Raw genomic sequence first — 17,928 nt, forward strand, 5'->3', positions numbered from 1 at the left:
TATTCTACAGAGGGACTAAGGGGACTCACGGTGTTAGTATTCTACACAGGGACTAAGGGGACTCAGGGTGTTAGTATTCTACACAGGGACTAAGGGGATTCTGGGTGTTAGTATTCTACACAGGGACTAAGGGGACCCTGGGTGTTAGTATTCGACAGAGGGACTAAGAGGACTCTGGGAGTTAGTATGCGACAGAGGGACTAGAGGACTCTGGGTGTTAGTATGCTACAGAGGGACTAAGGGGACTCTGGGTGTTAGTATTCTGCACAGGGACTAAGGGGACCCTGCGTGTTAGTATTCGACAGAGGGACTAAGAGGACTCTGGGTGTTAGTATTCTACAGAGGGACTAAGAGGACTCTGGGTGTTAGTATTCGACAGAGGGACTAAGAGGACTCTGGGTGTTAGTATTCGACAGAGGGACTAAGAGGACTCTGGGTGTTAGTATTCTACAGAGGGACTAAGAGGACTCTGGGTGTTAGTATTCTACAGAGGGACTAGAGGACTCTGGGTGTCAGTATTCTACAGAGGGAGAAGGAGGACTCTGGGTGAGCAGGGAGAGGGACTAACGGGATTAGATTAGTGAGGAAAAAGCAGGAGCCTAATATGATATAGTGAAACGTGATGTCAGAGTGAAGGGACATAAATCTCATCAGCAGGCTGGGTAATTGCATTAGGAGATGACAGCCTGGTCTGTTTCCAGCAGGGCTCTGGGTCCTGCTCCCTTCAAGGTTTGAGGATGAAATTCATCCTGGAGCGCGTGTCAGGATATGACAGGAACAGGCAGGCAGTGCCAGCACCTGTATGGCACCTGCTCCTCCTGTAAATTAAAAACAGCCCAGAGGGCAGGGGACGTGGTTTCTTCGAGGTGGAGGAATAAAGGCAGGGTGGTGGGCAATGGCTCGCGTTCCCAGACAGATGGACCGGGGGCTGGGCACTTCCTTCTCCAGGGCCGCTCAAGCAGGAAGTGCCAGGCTGAGCAGGGATACCTGGCACACAGACTCTCATATCTCCCTGGCACACAGACTCCCATATCCCCCCAGCCCACAGACTCCCATATCCCCCCAGTCCACAGACTCCCATATCCCCCCAGCCCACAGACTCTCATATCTCCCTGGCACACAGACTCCCATATCCCCCCAGTCCACAGACTCCCATATCTCCCTGGCATACAGACTCCCATATCCCCCCAGTCCACAGACTCCCATACCCCCCCAGCACACAGACTCCTATATCCCCAGCCCACAGACCCCCATATCCCCCAGCACACAGACTCCCATATCTCCCTGGCATACAGACTCCCATATCCCCCAGCCCACAGACTCCCATATCCCCCCAGCCCACAGACTCCCATATCCCCCAGCCCACAGACTCCCATATCCCCCCAGCCCACAGACTCTCATATCTCCCAGTGAGCATCAGCCCCTCCCCAACACCTCCCGCAGCCACTTCAAAGACTAGCGCACCGTCCAGTTTAGAAATAACCTTTATGGAGTCACGTGAGGAGCACAGTCAGTGAGGTGGAGACGCGCTTCATGTATTCGACTGAAGAAAATCACAGACATATCAGTGCCATCGCAGTACTACATAGCTGTAAGTAAGACATCTGGTTGGGAGTCTGGTGAAAGTCAAACCTGGAGTGGGGTAGGTGGACAGTGCACCAGAAACCACACACAGAAGCAGACGAGAGCAAGTGCAGCTCTTTTCATGTAATCAGCCAGACGCTGTATGGAATATCCGTTCGGGAATAACCTCGAAGCTTTGGAATCTGAATTTACAGGGCATGAGGCAGGACATGGGCAGTGGAAGAGGGTACTTTAAGGCCAGGTACAAGCTACCATGAACCTCATATACCGTCAGATGCAATATACTCATTAGTCTGAACGGCGTGCATTAGGAAACACTGTCAGTGTCACATCACTATGTTATGTTTAAGTTGCATTATGAGAAAGAGTTTAACAGCAGACTGAGCAGATGTGATAGTCGTGTCACATCAAGTGACACGCAGTTGCACTGGGAGAGAAAGAGTTAGCACCGGGACATGCCGTAAGGAATATACTGAGTTCATTGTTTTTTTAGGAATTGAGGCAGGCTTGTAAGCAACGTAATTAGACTTGGTGGCACTTTTGGCAGAAAGGCACAGTGCTGTGTCGTCCATGCAAAGCAACCTGGCTGCTCTTCTCTCACTGAGCTACTGTGCAGACAGGACTCTCCTCGGTTCGGATCATCTTTGGCTGCACGGGGCAAACCGTTAGCTCCCACTCGGTTTCTGACTGTGTCAACACAATAAACCTCATTTAGAGTTGGCCGCAGACAAGCACAAGGCTAATGGAATGATTGCACCTGGCTAGCTGCTCACACAAGATCCGCCAAATGCTCATACGCTGTGCAGTCGAATACAGTTCTGTAATTAATTAGCATTTTACAGTTTGTGTTTTGCTTTCTGTAGTTGTTTCTTCAGTTAATCAGGCCAATGTCTTTATAAACTAAAACAGACAGAGTAGACAGCAGAAAACAATGTTTATTGGTGTGTGTTTGTGTGTGTGTGTGTGTGTGTGTGTGTGTAAGTGTGTATATATACATATTTTTAAGACAAGGATATTGCTGAGTCACAATCTGTTACCTTCTGTTCTGCTCCTGAAAATCCCCACCCGCTCTCCCCACATCCTCTGTTAGCAACCGTGCCCCTCCCCCCTCCCCTCCCCCCTCTCCTCCCCTCCCCTCCCCTCCTCCCTCAGCACCCCACCCATCTGTTATCTCAGCTCATTCCTCACTCTGGCTGCTAATTGCTTTAACCAACCAAAGACGTTAGAGTGTAACAAAGCGGAGCTGCTCTCTCAGGTCACCTCCCATTCAATCACCTCGTCAGCGCCCGAGTGACAGGCCAGGGAGACCAGGGAAGCTTCTGCTTTTCCTCTGACTTATTTTACAATCTGAAAATTTGGTGTGTTCACATGAAACCAATTCAGTCTGAATTCTGAATTGAATTCTGACAATAACCAGCACTGTAATAAATCAGTCCTTTGTTACTTTCTAAGCCCATGCATGAATGACACGCATATCCCATAGATTATTGTACAAAATGTGAATTAAAGCATCTTTTTTTTATAGATTCTGTAGAAATGTATTTAAAATACATTTTAGCCATAAATGATAATAGAGTGTACATTTACACTGAGTCCCTTTGAGTCTGAAGGAAATAGGAAATGAACTGTTGTATAAACACACAAAGACAACAGAGGAGCGACTTGAAGGATGTTAACGTCGCCGGAGCCTCTCCTTCCCTGACCTCTGACCTCCACGGGTACCATAGACAATGCAGGGAGCCCCATTGTAGCAGCACAGGCGTGTCCGTTAGGAAGCGGTGACCCCAACACCGAGCTGCAGCCATTGTGCGGTCATATCTAATCTCCTGCACCCCACTCAGCACCAGCAAATTAAAGGAAAAAACTAAATGGAGCTGCTTCAGGCTCAGTCGACAGAACTGACAATAACCTGATAAGACCGGCTCTCGACAGAGGTGTGAATATCTGAGCATGTTAAATTAGCACCAGTGCTTCACAATCCTGTGCAATTACTAATGCTTAATAATGCATTGTACTTCCCTAAAAATACAACGTTCATTTTCACTTGAAGATTATTGAGTTCAGATATTGTGATAAGGCCAGTGTGTGCAGAATGGGAAATTCCATTCAACCACGCTACTGTCCTGTTATGACTATTTCAGTTCAGTTTCCATAATCCCACCCTAACCTCTCCCTACATAGCTCACTAACAGACTGACAAATGTATTCATAGCACATATCATCCATCGACAATATTTTTTAATACTGCATACTGCAGTTATGAATAATTTATACGGCATTCATAACTGCACCGCATTGTGAAGTGCTGCCAAATGATCACTCTATATCCTTGCTGAAGAAGCAAGCACTGCGACATCATGGCATCCCACTGAGAAGAATCCATTACTGTCTCAAGGCAAGACACCACTGACTGACTACATCCTATTTTTCACTGCAAGCGAAATGTTCAGTGTTAAATCAACCCTTATGGAGTATGGCGTTTGAAGGCTTGTACATAAGAGCTATATAACTCCTTCATATACACTTCATAGCACATAAGAAGTACATAAGCATTCATAAGCGCTTATCTCAATAACTGAAAAATAGGCATATGGTATGTTATGTCAACACTGATGCAGCCAGTGACATTACCATGACATGAACTGAACTGAAGATCCTTATGTCGGTTACCCAGAGGGTAGTGTTACCAGAGTATAAATGGTTCTGTTAGACTTCAATCCTGGACATTTTAAGGTGTAGTTTCTTTTTATTCCCCAATAACATGAGGCAATAACATAAGCTTCATGGCACTTGCCATTCAAATGATGCTGAAGAATAGAGACACAGTTTACAGCAATTCCATTTTACTTGACAAAAGCCCCCCATGAGCTGTTGGCATTTTGCTGGTGAAGCTGTATCTTTCAGCCACTTATTCCCAAAGTGGACCCGTTCTACCTGCCAGAGGAGCTGCAGTGTTTTATTAAAGCCCAGCTGTCTGCTAAGTAGAATCTGTCTCCCGGACAACAACTTGTCGGCCAGCCAGACCGCATCGATTCCCCCGAACGTCAAACGTCTCCTCAGCCCCGTCCTGCTCCAGCCTCCTCCTGCGTGAGCTGGCTCCCCTACAGTCCCTCTCGGCCCATCTCGGCACTCCCCAAAAACCACAGAGGCACAGACTCCTCTGAGCACCAGAGGAATGTGAGTCAGTTAAACATGAATTCACAAAATGAATTCACACAACCTTCCTGCTTCCGAATTGCCCACCTTAATATCCATATAAAAACATATCATTCCTTCAACGGATATTGTTAAGCACGTCTAATCTCTGATGGAGAATGTTTCCTTTCCAGTTAACATCGTGTTAATTGGGGAGGGGGGGAGGCAAATAAGGAAGTCTGGGCTTCAAACACTTGCATATCATTAAGGCAGTTTAGCCGCCTCTTTTGTTTGTAGGAGACAGACACAATGAGAGTGTATGGCCAACTCAGCACATTGTACCGGGTAAGGATATGCCCTTGTGACTCCATATCCTGTACAAACAAAGCTTTCCTCTGCACCTGTGTGTGTGCATGTGTGTGTGTGTGTGTGCGTGTGTGTGTGTGTGCGAGCGTTTATGTGTGTGTACGTGAATACAAATGAGTGTGCATGTCCTTGTATAACTGTATATTTCATCCTGACCTGCACAGATTGAAATGGCAGAGCCAGACAACCAATATGCTTTTAGAATAAATTACAAATTATATAAACAAAAATGTTCCTTTGCTTCAATTTCGTGCATGCACAGCCCTTGGCACGCATGTGAAGGTCACCATTTTAATGTAGGGACAGTATGCTACTGTGATTGCTTTGCTGTACTAGGGTATTGTGAATATTGCCCTAAGGAATAGATATTGCGCTGGGTGTCAGGGTTTCATTACAGAAGGACATCGGAGTAAACATACAGTACAATACACAATATTGTTTCAGCTGGTAAACAGTTGCACTGATTGAAACCGAATGGAAAACAGATTCACAGAGTTATTGAATTTTTACATTCTGGCATTAAATCCATATATTGCATAAGCCTTCTCTATAGAGTAGATTGAAAATGTAGACAGCATGCGCCTCTTTAAGCCCTCATTAACTCCATTGTTATAATCACACCCCAATTACAAATCACTTTAGTCACACTACAGACAGTGCCGCGTCAGGGTCCAGGGGATATATTCGTGCAGGAAACTAGTTTGGTTGCCAACAACTTTCAATGTGCAGCACTGTCATTTTTAAATAGCGAGCTGTCTGTTAAGAAATCTCTGAATTTAGAAATAGAGCAAGATTACTACCCTGCTAGCTGGTTCTGTGCCTGGGAGTTATGACTGGGTTCAAAGTCAAACAGTGAATTTGAGGTAGCTACTGATATAGCTACATGGATTTGCAGTCATGAGTTTTACTGTTAATTAGTTACATGCTAAATAGTGTCTGAACACAGGCTTATTTATGTTAATTAGCCAGCGGGGTAATGTTGCCATGGTATTTGCTGTGCTGGGGGGCCACGCCCTCACTGGGCCAGCCAGGCTGGAGGCAGCGTTAAGAGCCCCTAGACAGAGGCATGGCGCCGATGCAGTGGGCTCCATAGGGCGGGGCACACATCGCTAACAGGCAACACTGCTTTAATATATCACTGCAGCTTACGCAGCAAACATCACAATAACATGCATGCAGCCACACACCACTCGCTGACACAATCCAGACGTGGGAAAGCTTGTAAAATGAAAGCACGAGGGAGAGAGAGAGACAATGACATTAAATTCATGCAGCCAATCCTGTACCTCTTAATCACTCATCTGGGGCTGTCGACAGGCCCGTGAAATTATTTCCTTAAAAAAGTCGGAGTCAGACTGAACCGCAAAAATCTGCTTTTTGCTGCAGTGAGAAAGTTTCCTGTGAGTGTTTGCTCATTGTGAGGTTCCATAGCGGAGCTTGCTGGGCTGGTCTTCCTTCTCTGTCAGTGCTCTATGCTGAGCACAGCTGTGGCTTCACTGCGTGCTGTGCGGCTATTGAGACACACACCTGATTGAGTTAACTGCAACACAGTGCAGGACTTGAGCATATGTAATAGCCCTTGTGTGTTTGTGGATAATTGTTGCGTGCACGGAGAGCCGGGTGGTTACCAGCTGCAATAATTGATCCTACAAGGACTTATGAGGTGTGATTTGTCAGAACCTTATGGCTAGCCTACAACTATGCTTTAGGCTAAGAATGGAATGACTTCATTATGACTTTAGAGCAGAATCATCAGAACTGGGTTTGACATGGCTGAAATGGCCTGCCAGCCCCAACGTGCTTAGTCTATTCAACTGTACGTCGCTCTGGATAAGAGCGTCTGCCAAATGCCAATAATGTAATGTAATGTAACTCTGATGATTCTGCACTTAAGTCACCGCCACGACATCAACACAGAATGTTACAAACACAAGTTGTGTTTTCTGTACAGGTAAATAAGCTCCTCTTTCGTTATGCTTGTTTTTCGGCCTTGAAAGCTCACCTCTTGATATGGCAGTGCGTTTTTTTTATAGCTTTCTTTGTGGGTAAAAGATCAACCGTACTGGCACTTACTGGCAATTAACTGCAACCTTGGTTTCATGTGGACGAACTTAAACGGTTTGATCCGCAACATAATATATTCTTAGCGTTACTGACTGAATAGTTTAACTCGTCGTGTATATTAACTGCAACCAAGTATGAGATAATACCATTTACTCCATTTAATATCTCTTGGCTAGTCACCACTCACAGTGCTCCACCTCGCACTCAAAACTCGCACTTCACAGACCCACTCTCGCGTTTCCTGCAAACGTATTTCACCTTGGCCACACGCTGGGACTAAATTCTGATACCATCAAGGGTAAAAGTCAAGAAAAAACCTACATCCCATCATTTTAAAAGCTCGTATCTGATATAATGCTCAAAAGACATTTAAACTGCGAGGTGGTTAAGAAGCAACATTGGGATTAATGTTACAGATGAGAAGCAAGTGTGCTGTAGAGCATAAATATCAACCGAATCTCAAGGTCAATGCAACCGGACCTTGCATTGTCATCAAATATATGGTTCAGTAACTAGCTCGCTAGCTAGCTATGATACTATGTTACCACTGGGATGTAGTTTGTCATATAAAGGTAAAGAAATCTAGCATACCCACCCTCTCTGCCCTCAGCTACTGTAAGGCCAATCAGCACCCCCTGGCCCCTAGCCAGCGATGTAACCAACACTGAATATTCTCCTGTAGGACGCCCTGCAGTCACTTGCTTTAGTAAAGTAGTAAAACTAATACTACTGTACATGCGCTAGGTTTCCAGTAGAGCCCAGACACACTGATGGCCTACACAGGGTGAGTGTGGAGGTTGTGGTTCGTGTAAAAGAAATGGCGGCGATATCATCTCCCCCCCCATGCTAATTCTGGCTCAAGCAGCAGTGAGAGATCGTGGAAGCAGAAGAAAAGCACAATCTGCAGGAAAATCCACCTGCGCAGCCTGTTCAACAACATATTCGCAGTCTCTGCGTCTCAATTCCTCTGGCAATTTGCGATTAGTAACAGGTGAGGTCACAAGAACACAAGTTCCCCTGCTCCCGTAACACCCCCGGAACATCTGTGGGGGTTACTGTGCCTTTCGCCATAATTTCAATTCAGAAGCTGCACTTCTCATGGGAAAATATAAAATTATATAAAAACCAGTGGCCCATTCAAACAGGATTTCTAGTTTGTACTCAATGTGTAATTGTCCATAGTAAATGCTCAGTGATTTAGAGAGGCCAACAAATTCTCACTTGGTGTCCCAGGTTGTGCGTTTCCTGCATTTGTAGTGTGAGAGTTTATTATCTGAAAACCCCAACAGCTTATGCAGAGTAGAGTTGAAGACTGGTGCTAACTGTGTGACCACATGCTAATGCACTTTTTTTGGTCATTATGTTAAGTTCTTGGCATCTTGTTCTCTGCCTCGAGCCATGCCATACAGTGGCTTACGAACAGAGGTTCCATTATCCCGAATTAAACTGCCCCTGTGAAACTGACCTCATGGCCGTAGACGGGGGTCGGAGGGGCGGTGGGGTGGGGGGCGGAAGGGGACAGTGAGAGGCATAGCTGTTGCCAAAATTACCAGCAGGGAACTGCAGCACCATCTTATTTTGAGATTCAGCTGAATGCAGTCGGAACTGACTCTGCACCCGTAGTCTGGGAAGGCACACTGGAAGAAAGCTTCCGCCACAAGTCCACAAAGACCCCCATCCAAAACCACCCCACACAGACTCAGTGATGAGCCAGACAGCACCCCAGTGACTTCCATTCAGGCCTTTGTCTCCGGTCCCCCCGGTTCAACAGCTCCGTGACAAACCCCTCTTCCTCCAGAGGACCCCATGCAGGTTTTGGGGCGGCCATTTACGGCACTGTGACCGTGAGCAATGCTGAATGAAACCTCTGGCTTTTGAGGGTTTTTTTTTTTTGACCGATTCTCCACTGAGGAGCTAGCTAGCGGTACACGGATCATCTAGAATCCTTTGTGGGAGGGATGTAGGAGGGTAGGGGTGCGTGTGGGTTCCGGCTCTTCAGAATGACGGGGTTCTGTTCTCTCCGAACCGTGACGCAGGACGGCGGGTGTGGGCGGAACCTCCAGCGCCCCAGAGCCGCCGTGAGGGCCCCCGGGGGCCACGGTCTACATTCCTCCGCTCGCTCGCTCTGCCTCCCCCGACGAGCTCAGCATCACACAGCCCTGAGCGCGTTTCTGCGAGCCCAAAACAAACAAGCAAATCAAAGTCTGCCGCGGTGGTGCGGGGGAAGGCGCAGGGGAACTGCTGTTCGGATTGAAACTGTGGCTGCCGGCAAGGAGCGGAAAAAAGTCAATAATCCGAGTGCACTCTCTGGAGCGTTAAGGCCCTCCAGCCACATCTCACATGCAGCTCAGCCCACACCAACCAGTGCAGAACCTGCGGGTGTCTGCGCTCTCAGACTTGAGCCCGAAGCCCAGGTCCTCCCCACTGAACAGCAGGAGAGCTCGAAGGCTTCCCCCCTTTCCTGAAAAGCAGACAGGAGCTCAGGGGAGAAAGACCCAGACAGTTCTGGGTTGCAGCAAGCATCGCAATGCAACACGGTTTATCTCGTTTTATTTTGGACCGGCATCAATGCCCTGCAGGATAGTATGAGACCGCCTCACCCCTCGTATTCCACAGAGACTCTTCATCCTGTCTAGCCAGATCTTGCAACTCCTCCTCCTCCTCCCCACAGGGAAGCATCACAGAGCCATCACAAAAGAAATGTCGTCCTCGTTTAAACTGTCGCTGTGAAAGTCAGCCCATGACTCATAGATGGAGAACGGGGGCGAGAGAGATAGCGTTATCATCATTGTAGAGGAGAAAAAGTACCAACACTTGAATGAATGATGAATCACTCATCAGGAGAAGTGTGGGCCGTAGAAAGGGGAAAGGCCGAAGGTCCATAAATGAAGTCACGTCCAAAACCTGGAGAACCACAGGTAAGGGAAGTGCAGGCCCTTATAGTAGACCTCAGCCCCTCCACACCTTGCCTGGAGGTCTGGTTGCTGCCATGCTGGCCCGGGCCTGCTAAACTCCTTCAGTGTCCAGCACTAAACATCCCTGTTTGTCACATTCCTGGAGTCTTCACACGCCAAACAGACTCTGCTGGCAGGATGTGCCCGACTGCTGCGGATTAAAATTAAAAGAGGGAGCTCCAGAGGAAGGCTCAGCTCTGGCCGGTCTGCTGCCTCAAGGCGAAATTGCCGATTCAATGCGTGCGGTTTGGCACCCCCCAGATGGACGGCGCTGCCCTTGTCTCCTAGGCCTTGGCCTGGTTCACAGGCTCTGGACAGAAAGGCCAGTCTCTCTCACACCAGCGTGGAGCTGCAGGCCAGATGCAGTCACCCCTTATCAGATCTGTTACCCTTATCCACAGCCCCATGGTGCGACTGCCAAAAAACGTTGCATTATTGAACAAGACTTTCAATGTATCTCAGTGCATCAGTGTTTTTTCTGTGTCTTTGTATCCTGGGCATATTCTTGACTGTAGAATGTTCAGTCAGTTCCTTCACTGGCTCAAACATTTCCTGTCCCACAAAAGATGTGCATGATGTTTGAACATACTGGCAGATATGTATTATTTTGGTTTCGACATACCCCGTTTGGTAGGACATAATTGGTCACAAAAGAAGACAAAGAATAATAAGATACAGGCTCATTTGCTGCCACTGTGGTCAGCAGACAGAGTATGGTTGTGGTTTTAAAGAGAGGAGGTGGGGAGGCCTGTGAAGTGGCCGGCCGCAGGGAGAGTGGGGGCGGGCGTTAATGACTCAGAGAGGCGAGCAGGAGGATCTGTAAATGAGAGAGAACAGCACAGAAAACACCTCACCACTATGGAAACGCATTGGCTGTCAGGGACAGAACCAACTGTGGGAATGTAGCATAGGCCTGTTAGGACAGTGGAACAGACAGCCATCTGGGCAGGGCCTGGGCAGGGTTTTAGTCAGGGCCTGTTATGTCCTTGTGTTTAATTACAGCTTTTCCTCTACCGCAGCGACCAGGCCGAGACCGACAAGCTCTGTAATTTTACATGCTGGTGGCATGCTGACGTCACAGTCCCTGAGACACGCTGAAATCAAAATTCACTTTTTCCTCAATTTAGTCCATTCTTCATGACCATACGAGCATGACTTAAAGTATATATTCCATGAAATTGCAATAATTTACAACCACTTCATAGAAAACGGTTTAAATTGAGATTTTTCGTCATCGTGTACCAGTCAATTTTCCCTTCCCCTTGAATGAATAGAATTTTCACACAGCAGCGCGTATCCTCGTTTGACACCAGTCAATTTGACCCCCCGCCCTTCAAACATTCCCCCAAAATATCTCTTTCACTCGTGTATACATCATATTGCAGAAGCTAGTGTTGCTGTAGCTCCCATTTCAGCTTGTCTTTAAGAACCCGAAACGAGGCCACGAAGGAATGATGACCAAACAAATAAAATGGCTGACAGGGGCATTTCTCTGCTGTCTAATCAAGAAGAGAGTGCAAATTGGGCCCTGGAACCTGCCATTACTGTGACCCCAGGAAACCCCTGTTTACAGAAAGCAGAGGAGAGTATGTGGAGTATGGATCGATCAGACACAAGGCCCCATGGTTCCTATACGATGAAACCCAGCCAGACCACATTTTTAAACCCTGCATTCTTCAACACTGTGCTTCTGACTGTTTTTCGTTTCAGCCTGATGTCCTTTGCATTTAAATGTGAAATTGCGATGTTATTTTCTGCGTTCTGGTGGCTGCAGCTGGGGCACTATTTCCTAATAGCACTGGAACAGGGAACTCTGAAGAGAGCCACAGGAAATGGACCATTGAGTGCAGCTCTAAGTGCGCGCATTTTGCCGCGAGTCTTCGCTTGTGCTTATTCAACGCGCCGCATAAATGATCACTTGAGCATTAGAGAGGAAGAGAACGGGGGGATGGAGCTGGAGAGAAGAGCGAGAGGTAGAAAGGGGGCGTAAGAGCGAGGGAGAAAGAGGGAGAAGCGCAGTGGGGGGTTCTGGGCAGGGGCCAGAAGTGCCTCGTGATTCCAGGGTAGAAGTGGGAAAGCGGGCCTTCAGGAGGCAGTGGGCTTTGGGGTCCATTCAGGCGAGAGACCGAGCAGAAAAGGACTCTCACACCACACATCAACGCCGAGCGTGCCCAGAACTGACCTTTTACCACACAAAAACCTCCGCGCCTCCTGGCTGTACCCATTCAGCCAGACCGAGGAGACGCAATCTGGTGGGAGTCGGGGGAAAAAAGAGCATCGGTAAAAGAGGGATACGTGGTCTGCCAGACTGGAGATTCGCACCCGTTTAGCCCCCATGAAAGACAGATCACCCTGTACTTTGTACAAATCACCCCCACTTCCCCCCACCACAGATAAATTAGCATGGAAACAAACAGTCTCACATGATTGTGACCATACCAGCTGATTGGTTATCAAAGAATTCTTTGAAGACACAGTTAAGCGATTAAAACGATTAATTTTGCTTCTTCCAACGGACGAAAAGAAGGCATTCCTTCAGCATAGCAGTCCCCCCTGGGCATGCATCACACCTCTCACTCTCCCTGATAACTGCTCTCTGCAGGGCTGATGCTTTCACACTGCAGACCCTCGGCTATGTAAAAGCCAGAGTGCCCTTTGCCTCGATGATTTATATAATATCATTTGTTATTTAGCTGATGCTTTTATCCAATGCGACTTACAGTTGATTAGACTGCACAGATATGCTAGTTAAACGAAGCCAGAAAGTTGTAGCTTCTGAAGAGACCGAGAGTCCCTTTCACATGGTCAACTATACATCTCACAATGGTGTGCACTGTAGAACGATTTACATGACCAAGCACTCACTATAAAACGCGGATCACAGAACCAAGAGCACTCACATACGTGACAAACCCCTTGGTTGCTAAGCCAAGCAATCAATACTCTACTTTGCCAGTGGGGATAACATGTACTCTGTGAGAATACAATTCACTCTACTCAAGCTGATTGATCACTGAACATTTTTACTATGCACTATTCAGAGGAACCAGCCTATTCAGACAGTCAGGTCCCCTATGACAGCTCCAATGTGCTGTACAATTAGTGAATATCTTATTTATACATTTGCAGTGCTATCATATAGCTAGATTTTTGTTTTCTATAAACAGAAATGGCAATAATAAACCCTAGCAGACCCTAGCAGAGACTTGATGTGTTCATGCACCTTCTCAGGCAGCGCTGCTTCTCAGTCACAGACAACGCCTCTAAAACACAGTGGGACGAGAGAGCGCCCCCTGTGGATTGAATGAGGAGAGCAGGTCCCTGTGTTTGGATACTGCTACTGAGCTGTAAAATGGGAGCCTGTAGTTATAACTGAGAGCAGGATGACAGAGACCCTCAACAACATTGACTTAGTATATGTCCTCTTAATGAAGGGCAGTCAATACAGGAAATGGAGAGGGAGAGAGAGAATAGGATAGAATTTGAGTGCTGGGCTGGCTTGATACTTGTACTTAAAATGGTCAAAAATACAGCATAAATATAGTCAGCATTTTCTTCTATCCAAGACAGATAATAAATCTTCAGATTCTTTAGCAACAAACTGGCATGAATAAATTAAAGTGATAAATGTCAGTAGCTACAGAACCATAAATTCTGTGTTTTTAACATTAATTTTCCCCTGGCACTCAAAATAATTTATAAGCATATCCCTTTGGGACTTGCTGTCACAACTCAACTTTTAGGTAATCATGTTATGATTTTCAAAACAATGCCAGGGCGGCCGTACGCACACGCTTCAGCAGCGCAGGAAACACTTTTCTGTTTATTACCGACCCGCTATGTGCCATCGCTCTGCTCCAAACCAGGGTGGGAAGCGGAGATAGAAAGATAGTGTGCATCCTTTTTTTGCATTCCAAGTCAGCTAACAATAGCCTGAGGCATATGCTGAACCAATGACAAGGCAGTCTGAGGAGGAGGGAGGGAGAGAGAAAAAAGGGAAAGATAGAGTGAGAGAGATAAAGAGAGGAAACTGCTGCCGCCAACGCCATTGGAGCTGGACTAAGTGGTGGGCCCTGCTACTGCAGCTGCACTGGTGAGTCTGAAGGGTGAGCAGGTCTGAGGTTGGGGGTGTGGACCAGAAACAGCCAGGTGAATTTTAGCAGTGCAGGGAGCAGGACACAGGAGGCCCAGACAGACAGGGACAGAGGGGGATGGGTGACTGGCAGCCACTCCCTCGGCGGGAAGTCGTCTGGAAGGTGAGAGCCGCCCACCCGCTGTGCCGCCCGGTTGGTCCCCTCAGGGCCGCGTCTCAAAGGTAGCAGCTGAGCGGGGCGCTAATGAGCTGGTCCTGCCTGGGCAGCACTCTGCTTTTGCTGCCGAACGGGACGGCTGTGTTCAGTGCCGAACGGGACAGCTGAACTCCTACCTCAGGATTATGGGTGCGAATAAGAATAGGTAACTGGAATGGCAGCTCAGTGGTTGCAGGAACAAAGCCCAGGTGGGATTGTACCTTTGGATAAGGCACCTAATGCAGATTTACTTGGTTAATATCTATCTGTACATTAGGACTGCGGCTAAGCAAGTCACTCTAGCTAAGAGTCTGCTAAGATACCATACAGTGCCGTGTGAAAGTATTGGCCTCTTAAGTGATTTCCTCTATTGCCTATTATTTCACATGGGTGAAATGGGTTATTTTTGTTCAATGACACAATTAAATAAATGTGTTTTGGATTTACTCAGTTTCTTTGTATAATACTAACTTTTGTTGAAAGATCTAAAACCATTCTCTGCAACAAATATGCAAAACTAGAGGAAATCAGGAAGTGGGCAAATACTTTCTCACAGCACTGTATAATATCAGTAATTAGTGACAGACACCGCTGGCGTGAGAACAGCCGGCACATAGGCAGGGGAACAGCAGCAGGTCCCGAAAGGGAGCAGCAGGAGTCTCACTCCAGTGACACTCTCACTTCTCTCTGGCTGCACACGAGCAGCATGCCAGAACCCGTAGCTGGCTTCTGCTCTTCAACATTCATCCTTAAAACAAATGACTACTGTGCGCACTGCGCCGCATGAGAAACCAGACAGGAGGTGTGGGAGAGAGGGGGTCGGCATGATTTGGTTTGAGAAACGACGGGTCCTGAGGGATGCGCTTTCCAGGGCAGTCTCAGGGCTCTGGCCAGCGCAGGGCATGATGTTCACGCAGGCGAACACAGGCTATACAAGGGGACAGCGGGCCTGTGATGTTTTATCAAGATCGATGGCGTGCCACTGCTTTCCGGTTAATGAAAACAAAGTGATTACCCAGAGTCCCCTGGGGGCTGGGCTGTGCGGCCGATGGTCCCTGGCTGCAGATGAAGGACAATGGCGGCAATATAATGATGATCGTGTGTCCCCTCTGCGTGCTGGAAAACGCCCTCGGACAACGGCAAATGGAGGTCTGGGTGACGTCACCCAATGGGAGCGCACTCTATTGGACCGGCGCGACGGGATTGGCTGTGAAGCTCGCTCGGCTGGCACCACTTCCTGCCTTGTTCCTCTCGCCCGCTGTCAATAGGGCTCATTGAGTAACGGAGATTGGGCCGGGTTGTTATTTTCTAACCGCGATCACAATGGGCCATTCTGAGAGGAGCAAAGAATTTAACCTCTGCCAATGTGTGCATCTAGAGAGCTGCTTTTGTAATTACGCAACAGACTTAATTACTGTGAGGAGGGGGCATGGGGGTTGTAGTTTCAAAGATTTTTTGGGGGGGATAATCAAGCCAATCAGTTCCATTCCCTGTGAAGCGCTGGCTTTTAATCTTCTGCTGGTTAATGGCTGACTACAGTCTAAACAGGGCTCCTTCTAATCAGGATGCGTTCGCACCTCCTTTCTGTTTAATCGCTGCACAGGATGCAATCCGGGATAAAGACACTGGGAGACATTTTAATGCCGCTTCTTGGCTGATTGAACAAAGATACTTTTATGTGCGAGACTTGCAGGCCTGACCACTTCCCCTCGCGCACACCCAGTCAGGCAGGGGCGCTGAGTTCCCATGACCTGTGTATCGACATGGTTTCCACACCAGCGGGATGGTGGCGTTCTGGGTTTCAGGAAAACAGCTGAGGGACATTATGGCCAACAGTCCTCTACGCTCAGCCCTGATGTCACAACATGACTTTTCCTCCGTTTACTCAATCACTTCTGCTATGCTGTACCAGGGTTGGATTGGACCCATTAAGCTTGCAGACCAGGCCACAAGCTAGGCTACTAAGCTACAGAAACATAATCTACTTATATCTTATATTCCTTAATCAATGCCAAATTAATAGGGCAAGATTTCAGCCCTATGAGCGTAATCATAGGGCTGACCATGGAAGCTAGAGGGTTTGTAATAAATAGCCAATAATTTAAATCCTATTGTAACCGGAATGATAATCAATGGAATCTGAAGGGTGGTTAGATATTTTGTATGAATGACTTTTAGAGTCAATAAAACTATATTCCTCATCTTCCCATCCCTTTTTCCCTGTCCACAAGCTGGAAAGAGAATGTGGCATTACTTTGAAGAGTACACAGCTATACCAGCATTTTGTTTTCAAAAGGAAATAAAGGCATGTGATGATTTTGTCTCCCGTACTGTACTTAATTCTGCTGTACTTGTTTTTTACAGAGCGTATTAAAGTCTCCTCCTTAATCGTTCTCTTCATCCCACAGATGTCATGGCGCCCGACGTACCGAAGCTCAAAGTTTCGGAATGTGTACGGCAAGGTGGGCAACCGGGAGCACTGCTTCGACGGCATCCCCATCACCAAGAATGTCCATGACAACCACTTCTGCGCCGTCAACGCCAAGTTCCTGGCCATCGTCACAGAGAGCGCCGGAGGGGGGTCCTTCCTCGTCATCCCCATCACCCAGGTAACCAGAGCTGCCCCTGTTGACATGAACCTGCCCCTGTCGACATGCACCTGCCCCTGTCAACATACACCTGCCCCGGTCAACATGTGTCCTGCCCCGGTCTTCATGAACCTGCCCCTGTCAACATGTACCTGCCCCGGTCAACATGTACCTGCCCCTGTCAACATGTACCTGCCCCTGTCAACATGTACCTGCCCCGGTCTTCATGAACCTGCCCCTGTCAACATGTACCTGCCCCTGTCAACATGTACCTGCCCCGGTCTTCATGAACCTGCCCCTGTCAACATGTACCTGCCCCTGTCAACATGTACCTGCCCCAGTCTTCATGAACCTGCCCCTGTCAACATGTACCTGCCCCTGTCGACATGTACCTGCCCCTGTCGTCATGCACCTGCCCCCGTCGTCATGCAATGCTCACACTTAGCCTCAATATAGGAAGAGATAGCATTATCAGTGTTATGCCGGGCTCACACTATACGACTTTTAAAATCCTAACATCGGTGAGCAGATCAAATTTAACGACCGTCTGTCCCAATTTTCTTGTCGTTCTGTCGTAATGGTGCGCACATTAAACGATCTGGCAACGACGGGGATCACACACTACAGGATTCCGGCAGCATTCTTCCCATAAAATCAAACGCCTGGGAAATAATCGGAGCGTTACTGATGTCATGAGGCTCCCGATTGAGTTGTTGACAAGCTCACACTACAAGATCATCCCTGCCGACCAAACCACCCGATCAAGCTTCGAACTCGCAATTTCCTGCCCGATCGTGGCTTAGAATCATGCAGTGTGAACCCAGCATTACGGATACCGAACTGAATATCTGCTCCGCTGTGACTAAATTCAAGTCATATTTCTCGACCAAGCATGAGCATAGATATAAAATTATTATTCTTTAACAAACATTCACACCAGATTATGAG

The 17,928-nt window shown here is 47.7% G+C and overlaps 1 protein-coding gene and 1 long non-coding RNA gene across 3 annotated transcripts in view; one reads left to right on the forward strand and one right to left on the reverse strand.

Moving 5' to 3' along the window:
- coro2bb (coronin, actin binding protein, 2Bb) overlaps positions 1–17,928 on the forward strand; it is a 51,982-nt gene that overhangs the window by 15,061 nt on the left and 18,993 nt on the right. The window contains exon 2 of the mRNA XM_061221486.1: positions 16,801–17,001. Coding sequence (XP_061077470.1) covers positions 16,801–17,001 — 201 coding nt within the window. The remainder of the gene's footprint in view (positions 1–16,800; positions 17,002–17,928) is intronic.
- The window catches only part of LOC133111289 (uncharacterized), a 49,593-nt gene that overhangs the window by 8,552 nt on the left and 23,113 nt on the right, over positions 1–17,928 (reverse strand). The window lies entirely within an intron of this gene.

Source organism: Conger conger, chromosome 15 (assembly GCF_963514075.1).
Source record: "Conger conger chromosome 15, fConCon1.1, whole genome shotgun sequence".
NCBI lineage: Eukaryota > Metazoa > Chordata > Actinopteri > Anguilliformes > Congridae > Conger > Conger conger.